Here is a 10,831-nt window from a genome sequence, read left to right as displayed (position 1 = left end):
AACACAACCTTGTCTCACACCTTTCCCAATTTTAAAACATTCAGTGTTCCCATGCTCTGTTCGAACAACTGCTTCTTGGTCCAGGTAGATTCCTCAGAAGTACAATTAAGTGTTCTGGAATACTCATACTTCTCAATGTTTGACCCATAATGACCCAGTATAGGATTTCCAAGGAGCAGCTAGTGAGCTTGAGCCACCCGACCGTACAGTTCAAATGACTTCACAGTCTGATGCATTAACCTGCAGCGCCATACCAAGACTCCATATAAAACAATATAGTTTACACCATCAACATCACCTGGGAACTTGTTAGAAATGCAAATTCTTGGGTTCTACCCCAGACCTACTGAATTAGAAACCTTGGGGATGAAGCCAGTGATATGTCTTTTAACAAGACTTCCAGGTGATTCTGATGCACATTCAGGTTTGAGATGTCCTGGTGTGGAGGGAGGGAGTCCTGGTGGTACTATGGTTAAGCACTTGATTGCTAACTGAAAGACTGATGGTTTGAACCTACCTAGCAATCTCTCAGGAGAAAGCCCTGATGATCTGGTCCAATAAAGATGACAGTTTAAAATACCCTACAGGGCAGTTCTGCTTTGTCAAATGAGGCTGCTTATGAGTAGAAACTGACTCACTGGAACCCAACAACTAAAACAAGTTCATGCTTAGCAATGGACAGTTTTGAGACAGAAATACAACAGGTAGAAATTAAACTGAAAGATCACTCATTCTCAACTGCAGACTGTACTGGATTCAGTTTGTGTGTTGCTCCAGATCTGCATGCTTGCCTTTTATCTGGTCTGAGCAGCTCTAGCAAAGATTCTTGCGTTCCTGCAGTCATGGGTTCAGGTAGCTCTGGCTCCGTAACCACTCCAGACTGATAGTCCTGGGGCCCTTCAGACTATCCAGACAGTCTGACAAGCACTCAGCTCAGCCAAGTACCTGTCTCCTGTTGCCCAAGGCTCCACTGTTATCTTTGTGTGAGTCAGTTGGTGCCCAAACACACACAGTCCACACAGCATGGGAGCGAGTGCCTCATGGTCTCCGACCAACAGTGACCTGGCACTGGAGGTCATGGGAGCAATGGGGATCCAGTAGCTTCATACATCCTGTGCTGCAAAAAGTAGCAGTCAGCTTGTCAGAAAGGTTTGGCACCTCCATAATGCAGTCCTTATGGTTGCGCTTCCTTGTTTTTGTCTCATTTCCCTCTATCCTCATCCCTGCTTCCCTGGGACTACATTGCCCAATAAAGGATTTCTAGAAGAGCTTTCGGCTCTGGCTCTATATTTTTAAGAAACCTGGGTAGAATAACAGAAATTGACCTTAGAGTTATCCTTGTCCCAGACGTTCATATAACAGGAGAGAAGACTGAAGACTAGTGGCTCAGAAATAAAGTAAATTATTTCAGTCACTTTCTCCAGGCTCCAGACTTAGTATCCTGTAAGTAACATTATACAAATGCACACACTCACACATTCATATATGAGGGCTTCAAAAAGTTCATGGAAAATTCCACTATCTGTTAATTCCATGATCTACAAACTTTGAAGCCCTCTCATATATGCACATATATACTCTGTTGTTGTTTTTGTTAAGTGCTGTCGAGTCAGTTCCGACCATAGCAACCCTATATAGGGTTTCCAAGGAGCAAATGGTAAGCACGAACCTCTGACCTTGCAGTTCAAACCTACTTTTCAATCTAGCACATTAACCCACAGCACCACATCAGGACTCCAGTATATGCATACATATATACATATATATGTGTGTTTGTGTATGTATGTATATTGTTGTTAAGTGTCATAGAGTCGATTCTGACCCATGTATAAGGTTTCCGAGGAGTAGCTGGTGAGCTTGAACCACCGACCTTGCAGTTCAAACAGCTTTGCAGTCTGGTGCATTAACCCACAGTGCCACACCAGAACTCCCATGCATGTATAGGCATATATGTTGTTATTATTGTTAGGTACCATAGAGTCAGTACTGACTCATAGTGACCCTGTGAACAACAGAACAAAACACTGCCCAGTCCTGGGCCAGCCTCACAATTGTTGCCATGCTTGACCCCGGTGATGCTGCCATTTTGCCAATCCACCTTGCTGGGGGTCTTCCTCTTTTTCTCTGACCCTCCACCTTACCAAACATGATATTCTTCTCCAGCGACTGTTCCCTCTTGACAATATGTCTGCAGTATGAGCAACGAAGTTTGGCCATCCTGGCCTCCAAAGAGCACTCTGGCTGTACTTCTTCCAAGACAGATCTATTGGTTCTTTTGGCAGCCCATGGCACTTTCAATATTCTCCTCCAACACTATAACTCAAATGCATCAATTCTTCTACAGTCTTCCTTATGGCTTTACTCCATTCGCATAATCACAGTCAACTCTGCTTTGAGGAAGCAGCTCTGCCCCAGTCACATTTTGAGTGCCTTCCAACCTGAGGGAATAATTTTCTGGCATTATATCTGACAGTGTTTCTCTGCTGTTCATAAGGTTTTCAGTGACTAAATATTCAGAAGTAGTTTGTCACTCCTTCTTCCTAGTCTGTCTTCATCTGGAAGCTCATCTGAAACCTGTCCACCATTGGTGACCCTGCTGGTATGCATAGCTTCCAGAATCACAGCAACTCCCAAGTCACCACAGTACAACAAACTGACAGATGATTGGTGGTCATATTATATGTATGGTGGTAGTGGTGGCATGCTGCGGAGTCAGTTCTGACTCACAGCGACCCTGTATAGGGTTTCCGAGGCTGTAAATCTTTTCGGGAGCGGAAAGCCCATCTTTCTCCCAAGTATAAATATATGTATGTGTGTGTGTATGTATACACACACATACACATCAGCATAAATGTCACCAACAATTTTCCACAGCACTTTCTACTCATGGTGGGTTTGATAATTCATTGCATTGGGTACACAGAACTCAGAGATAATACTCACAGTTAGGTGGGGTTTATTAGGGAAGCTAGCAGATTACAATTCAGGGTCAGAAATATTCAAGACACAGCTTTTTCAGTCAGGACAGCCTCTCATCAGCCATGCTTATAGGCAGCCTCTCTCCTGGTAAAGTTCCAAAGCTCTTTTAGGACTGTGGAGAAATGTTCTAGCTAAGAAGGTCACCACACCTAGCTCTCCCACTTAAATGCCTGGAGGCACACTACTAAACAAGCAAGCTTCCGGCCCCAAATCACTGAGCTTTAGTTGCTCAGTGGGCTGGGAAGCCCACTGCTCTGTCTTGTGCTCTGAGTCTTGGCTCTGTCGCTGCTGCTTCTCTGCTACTCCTCCAGTGTCACAACTTTCTGTCCCTGGGTCAAGAAGTTTCGATGTGCAGGAATTTTAGGGTCCAAAGGATGTGCTCCATTCCTGGCTCTTTTTCTTTGATGGTAGCAAGATTCCCCCTCCCCAGCATTCCTGCTTCTAAGATAAGAGTTATGAGTTTTCACAGGTAAACAACTCTATTAATAGCCACAGCTGAATCATGGTATTCTGTCAGTATCATTTTTTACCTTCTTCCCCAGACCAATCAAGAAAAGAGTCGTTTGGTGGGAGTTACAAAGACAAGACTAGAAAAGACAGAGCAAGTAATTCACTACACAGCAACATCTTACTGGTTTGTCTTTCCTTTCCTCCTCAGAAATAGCAGATAAGATCTACAATCTCTTCAATGGCTACACCAGTGGGAAGGAACAGCAGACTGCCTACAACACCCTCCTGGATCTGGGTTCCCCCACCTTACATCGAGTCCTCTTCCACTATAACCAACACTATGAGAGTTTTGGAGAATTCACCTGGCGGTGTGAGGATGAGTTAGGACCAAGGTAATCAACACACATGGAGTCTTTGGGTGACACAAACAGTTCAGTGCCGAACAACTCGCCAAAAGGCTGATAGTTTAAACCCACCCAGAGGCACCACAGAAGAAGGGCCTGGTAATCTACTTCTAAAACGTCCCAACCATGAAAACCATATGGAACACAGCTCTATTCAGCAACAGATGGGGTCACCAAGAGTTGGAATAAACTCTGTTGCAACTGTTCCTCAACAAATTGCATTGTCTCTTTTAAAGAAATTTGGCAATTCTTACCCTGGCATACTACATACATCTGTGAATTTGCAGATGTCTTGAGTGAGTTTAGATGCTTTGAGAAAAGGGGTAAGTCCTGTGCTTGTACAGAGCTCAGTTCATGCAGATTACTTTGGCATAAACTGTATGTAAGTAGATAAGTCATAAATGCATTGCTTGAATTTTGGAAAGAACTTTGCTCTTGACCTAATTCTCCACTCTATTCTGCTGTCACGGCACTCAAATGCTGAAACTGTAGGAGCCAAAAACTTCGTCTAGTGAAGAAAATTAGGAATTTCATTACAGAAGTTATCAAAAAAGATTTATGCCATATGAACTTTGATGTGCTATATGCATTCTACAGTCATACTCTAAGATAAATCTGTACCTTCTCTAAAAAAGCAACATGGAGTAGCTAGCAACGTACCTTGAACTCTGTCTCTCCTAAAGTTTGCCAACTCATTCCCCCACTCAAGGCTACAATTTCCTAATATCCAGGAAAAAGATATGAAAGAGATATGGAAAGAGAAATGAAAAGAGGGTGTAGAGGAATTGTCTTTCTTTTTCTCCTTTCATAATAGCTGCATATTGCTGTTTAAGAAAACAGACATTCCTGGAAATATTGGAATTTTCAGATAGACATGGTTAAGTGAACATGGAATGTTGGCATTTATATGCCCCAAAATTATTTAGGAGCTCATGAAGAAAAACAAAAACAATAAGGCTTAAGAACAGAAAAAGAAATGAAAACAAAGAAAGTAACACAGAGAATTTTCTGGCATGTAAAGAATTCTTGTGCTTCAACAAAGTTGAAAGTGTCAATCAGAGGTCACGCCATCCACCCGTCCATTCATTCATCCATCCATCCGTCCATCCATCCATCGTCTAAGACTAAACTGGAGGGAGTCTCCGCCTCAGTATGCCTGTTGTTATCTACAATGATAAACTTCCCTGAAAACCATTAGGTCATTTCCCATTTTCTTACTTGTGAAAGAAGGATGAGATTTAGAGTTAACTTTCTGAAATAAAATGATTTCACATGTAAGGTCAGACAAAATCTTTCAGCATTTCATCAATTACTTTGTGATGTTTATAAATGGTGGTAATTGTTGGACAAACAGATGCCATTATATGCCAGGACACATAGAGAAATATGAAAGGGAATTATGATGTGTTTTGTCTGTCTACATAAGAAGCAGCCCCTAGGTTTGAAAATAGATGCATATGAAGAAATGTCCTTCCCTTATTATTATTTTTACATTATTATAAAGGAAGGGTGTTGGCTCCTTAGGACAGGCTGTGAACCACAAGATTGTTGGTTCAAGCCCACAGGCCACTTCAAGGAAAAAAGATGAGGCTTTCTGCACCTGCAAGAAGATTTAAAACCTCGGAAACCCTATATTGGGTTGCTATGAGTCAAAACTTATTCTGTGACACTTAACAGCAACCACCGCCTTATTATGTCAACCCCTCCACACTCTGTCCTTCACCCGGTCTCACTCACTATAACCTCTTCTCTTTCAGCCCCACCTTCCTTTCCATTTTCCCTCTGGCATAATTATAAGAGTCTTTGGACAGATCTTTGTCAAGAAACATAAATACCAGCATTTGAACAGTACTAATGTTGTAACAATTGCTCATTTTCAAGGGTATTTGGATTGATTTTAAGATTTTTCTCTTGTGACTCAAGACTCAAAGGGAAATTGGATAATGAAGAAAATGAGCAGGGAAAGAAATGAGGCCCTTAATGTAAAGTCAGGCCTGCTGCTCATCATACATTTTCCTCCCTAGATTTTCATCACAGGAAGATCTTTCACATTACTGGTTGTTAGGTGCCGTCCAGTCGGTACTGACTCATAGCAACCTTATGCACAACAGAGCAAAACACTGCCTGGTCCTGCACCAACCTTACAATCATTGCTACTCTGCCACTGTGCCAAGCCATCTCTTTAGGAGTCTTCCTCTTTTTTAACATGAACAAGCTTGACACCAAGCTTGTTCATGTTACTACTGATCCTTCAAACGATCCCTAGTGGTTCAGTGTTTAAGTGCTCAGTTGCTAACTGAAAGACTAGTTGGTGGTTTGAACTCATAGGAGGAAAGCCCTGGTGATCTGTTTCCATGAAGATTACAGCCTAGGAAATCCTCTGAGACACTTTACCCTGCCATATAGAGTGGCTATGAGTCAGAATTGACTCAACATCACAAACACCACCACCACTGGTCTTCAAGTCTGTATATCGGGGGGTAGGGGATTGAAGTGGGATGTAGAACTGTTATGGTTCTTAGGAAGGATCATATGAAAACAGTAAAGGTCCTCTTCCTAGAGATAATTTGCACACTTTGTAAGCCAAACATCAGAGGCTCCTAGGCAGAGGCCAAAGCAAACACATTAGGTGTTCTTCAGTAAAAGCTCATATAAAAAGGTTTGTGGGGTTCATACTTCTGTGAGCAAGCAGAAAGGATTCCCTCATTCAGTTAATTACAATTACAATTCATTGAGGTCTCCAGACTGAGAATGATGTCTGTTGTACTATTGCTAAGAAAGAGGAAGGCTGCAGGCTCTGAAATGATCAAGTGCAGGTTCAAATTATTATTATTATTTTTTAATTAACTATGGAAGCAACAACAAAGTCTACACAGGCTAATGAAATCCATTCTCTGGAAAGGACAGTTAGGATGCATTCCTTTATTCATCCCTGGAGGATGATGCAGATGTTGCCTTCACTCTTCCTTCATTCCTCCTACCCCAAAGATTTGTAGACAACCAATGATTTACAATAGGAGAAATTAAGTGCCCAAAGTCTCTGTTGATGTTGATGATGACTTTTGGAAAACCTGCTTGGTGAAACATCAGAGGCTGATAAGAAGACAGATCATCCACACAGGATGCGATTTAGTCCACAAGCAGAGTGTCTGTTTGATTCCCTCTGACCAGGGCTTCAAACTGGCTCCTTCCAGTTCTACCCCTGCTGAGAATTTGACCCCCCTCCCCCCCCACCTCAGATATACTGAATCAGAATCTACATTTTAACAAGCTCCCCAGGGGTTTCTTACTTATACAGGCTTTCCTATAACAGCAGAAAGAACTGAAGACTAGCTTTAAAATGTCTATTCTGATTCAGTATTATCTGGGGTGGAAAGGCAAATCCTCAGCAGGGACTTAAGCTGCAATGAACCATTTTGAAGCCCTGCCTCTGACTTACCACTGAAGTTGAAAAAAGGATAGCAACCTTGCGGTGGCTTTGCACCACTTTTAGCCCCTTGTGTTGCTGCTGGAGCTCAACACCTTTCCTTCACCCTTCACTGTTATAGTTAAGTGCCATCAAGTCAGTTCCCACCCTAAGCCTGCCCTATGATGGAATGCAGGGCTATCATTTCTTGGTGACAGGCATTGCCAGGACAAAAGAAGAATGAAATGAATGGTGTCTGTGCTCTCAAAGGCTCATGCTAAATGGGGTGCAGAAACTTTCATATTCTGGAAGCCATTGTTGATTAAATTAGAAAAAAAATTGGGTCTTCAGTTAAGACACTTGCTTAGCAATTGGTACATACTATAAGGTGTACTTATCTTTGAGCTTTCCAGAAGTATCTGAGGTTTCAAATGAGTTCGTTCAAAAATAGGTCTGCAAAGAACACATCGGAGTATATAGAACTGATTTTTTTCATACATCCGAATCCTTTTCATTTGGTCGTCAAGACCCAATTCTTTTCTGCTTTGAATATTTTTATGAAACCCTCTGTTTTCAGTAATAGAAAATATTTTGAATGAAATACTTTTTAAATGTTTTAGGTAATATGGATTTTGATACAATTAGTGGGACACATATTTCGCAAGGAATACAGTGCTGGGGTTGATGATACACAGTTATACAGGACTCCTGGTGTGGCACTGTGGATCAGTACTGGACTGCAACCCACAAGGTCGGCAGTTCAAAACCCCCAGCTGCTCCTCAGAAACCCTATACAGGGTCACTATGAGTTGGAACTGACTCGATGGCACTTAATGACAACAGCAACAACACCAGATGGTAGCATGTACTAAATAAACATGGGCTAGCAGCTTCACACTAAACCTCAAAGTGACAAAAACCAAGTCTACTGTCATGAAGTCAAGTCCAACTCACATGTCTTCCTATAGGGAACAGTAGAAGTGCCTCAGTGTTTTCAAGGATGCAAATCTTAATGGAAACAGACTGCCACATGTTTTTTCCAGTGAAATGATTGGTGGGCTCAAACTCCTGACCTTTTTGTTAGTAGTCAAGTGTTCTAACCACTGTGTTATCAGTGTCCCTCACTAAACCCCAGACTCAGAAAGTGTAGGTGGGCATTTTATGTCCCATGGGTCACTAAGAAGTAAAGTGTTCAGCGGTAACTCCAATAAGGTCTAGGAACAGGCCTGTCTGTGGCATCAAGGATGGGCACTAGGACGAATGAGACTCTAGTGAGGTCATACTGAGAGCACCTTTCCCAGGCTGTACATCAGAATCTCTCATGCTGACTTTTCTCAGCCCAGAGGGATGTCTCTTTTCCAGTGTGTATGAACTTGGGGTGGCCTTGCATCCGTCTGCTTTTATCTCTCTAAAAAAGACCTCTCATTGCCTCCTTTTTCTGCTCTTCTGACTGAGGATTAAAAGCTGTGGCTGCCTGACTTTCTAAGGCTGGTAGAAGAAGGGGGCATGAGAGCTACCTGCCAGTTAATGAGATGATGGATGCAGCTGAGAGACTGCATTTTACCCAGCGTAACCTGTGTCCGTGTGACCTGATGAAAATGTTGCTGTCACCTGACTACACTTCAGTTACCTCAGTACACATGTAATGGGTCACATTTTGTACCCCGTTCATTTCTGTACGTCTACTGTTTCTGCTCTGGTAGCATAGTGGTTACGAATTGGGCTGATAACCTCAAGGTCAGCAGCTCAAAACTACCAGCCACTCCACAGGAGAAAGATGAAGATTTCTGCTCCCATAAAGACTGACAGCTTTAGATACCCTATGCAGGGTGGCTATGAGTCGAAACTGACTCCACGGCACATAACCACCACTACCACCACCATTTCTGATCAGTTCAGAAATAGCCTGGTAAAAGGAACTATTCAGTTAAACACATTAACCATCATTCAGTAATAAAAATTTTGTTTTAAAACTGACTTTACAAAAAACTAATTTAATTTTAAAAACTACTAATGTCTATGCATTAAAATGAGTATAAGTTCCCACTAAAATGTTACTTATTTTCTGTCACATCTCTTTATTTTTCCTTATTTTATTTTGTTTCCTCATTTCCTTTTGATACCTGCATTTCCATTCTATTAATTAACTAGTCCATTCATTTGTTCACTCATTCATCCATCATTTGACAGACGTGTATGGAGAACCCACTATTCTAAGTACCTAAGATGGTCGCTGTAAGTCGGAACCGACTTGACGGCACTTATCAACAAGAAGATGGAAGAGAAAACAAAGCAGGTGTGGGCACTGCCCTCTTGAAGTTTAAAGTCTTACACTAAAACCAATTACCACTGAGCCAGTTCCAACTCATGGTGACCTCATGCATGTCAGAGTAGCACTGTGTACCATAAGGTTTTCAATGTCTGACTTTTCAGAGGTAGATCACCAGGCGTTTTTTCAAGATCCCTCTGGGTGGACGGAAACCTCACCTTCCAGTCAGAAGGCAAGGGTGTTAAATGTTTGTACCACACAGGGACTCCAAAGTCTCACACTAATAGTAGCTATTTACCCTCCTACGCCTTCTCTTCTTCTCTAACATATGCATCCTCCACGTTTGACCCATAGGAAAGCGGGCCTCATCCTTTCCCAACTCGGGGATCTCAGCAGTTGGTGCAACGGGCTCCTCCAGGAACCCAAGATAAGTTTGCGACGCAGCTCACTCAAGTACCTGGGCTGCCGCTACAGCGAGATCAAGCCGTATGGACTTGACTGGTCAGAGCTCAGCCGGGACCTCAGGAAGACATGCGAGGAGCAGACCCTGAGCGTCCCCTACAATGACTATGGGGACAGCAAAGACATCTAGCGCCAAGATGCCAGCAAGTGGCTACCAGAGTAAAGCAGGGGAGAGGAGGGGCACCTGGGTTGGATTATGGCTTTTTAACATTTTTTAATGGGACATTTAATGGAACCTCAACCAAGAAGAATGTGACCCTTGCTTCCTGAAAGATTTCAATATGATGTTCTTCGACTGCATGATCAGTCAACCTGCCGGCCAGCGGCTTCATGCAGCAGCATTTGTCTTTATTTACTTTGGGACAGTTCTGCAGTTAATTTGTTTTGTTCATTTCTTTTTCTAAGAGGTTCATCAGAATGCTCAAGTGAGTACTCTGTTTCTGGTGAAAAATAGATCAAGTTGTGGTACCAGAATCCTGAGTTCTCATGTCCACTGAAACTAGGGACTGGAAGGCAGCCAGAAAGTTGGGAGAAGACCTGCCTTAGGCATTCCTGAGGGAACATCTCACACTCGGCTCCTAAGCCCAGCTCACTGAAAAGACGAAAAGAATGCTGGGGAAAGTGGCCCCTGACTAGACCTCCACACCTCACACAAGTGAACCCGTCTCCATTTTTGCTACAATGGGCTTCCTAGGCTTTAAGATTCTCCCATGTTTCAGGACAGAGTCTTAGGTGGTGCAAATAGTTAACCTGATTGGCTGCAAACAGAAAGGTTGGCAGTTTGATTCCACTCAGAGGCATCTCGGAAGAAAGGCCTAGTGATCTACTTCTGAAAAATCAGCCGTCATAAATCCTACAGAG

The 10,831-nt window shown here is 42.7% G+C and overlaps 1 protein-coding gene across 2 annotated transcripts in view; it reads left to right on the top strand.

The window, feature by feature from the left end:
* ASTN1 (astrotactin 1) overlaps nt 1-10,100 on the top strand; it is a 531,426-nt gene extending 521,326 nt beyond the window's left edge. The window contains exons 22-23 of one of the 2 annotated variants that reach the window (XM_006867074.1): nt 3,638-3,821; nt 9,863-10,100. In XM_006867074.1, coding sequence (XP_006867136.1) covers nt 3,638-3,821; nt 9,863-10,100 — 422 coding nt within the window. Of the gene's footprint in view, nt 1-3,637; nt 3,835-9,862 lie in introns of those variants that run through there. The other variant, XM_006867075.1, reaches the window with a different exon arrangement.
* Nucleotides 10,101-10,831: the final 731 nt, after the last annotated feature.

Source organism: Chrysochloris asiatica, unplaced genomic scaffold, assembly GCF_000296735.1.
Source record: "Chrysochloris asiatica unplaced genomic scaffold, ChrAsi1.0 scaffold00100, whole genome shotgun sequence".
In the NCBI taxonomy this organism is placed as follows: domain Eukaryota; kingdom Metazoa; phylum Chordata; class Mammalia; order Afrosoricida; family Chrysochloridae; genus Chrysochloris; species Chrysochloris asiatica.
The sequence above is the reverse complement of the archived record's forward strand: the minus strand, read 5'-3'. Positions and strand labels throughout refer to the sequence as shown.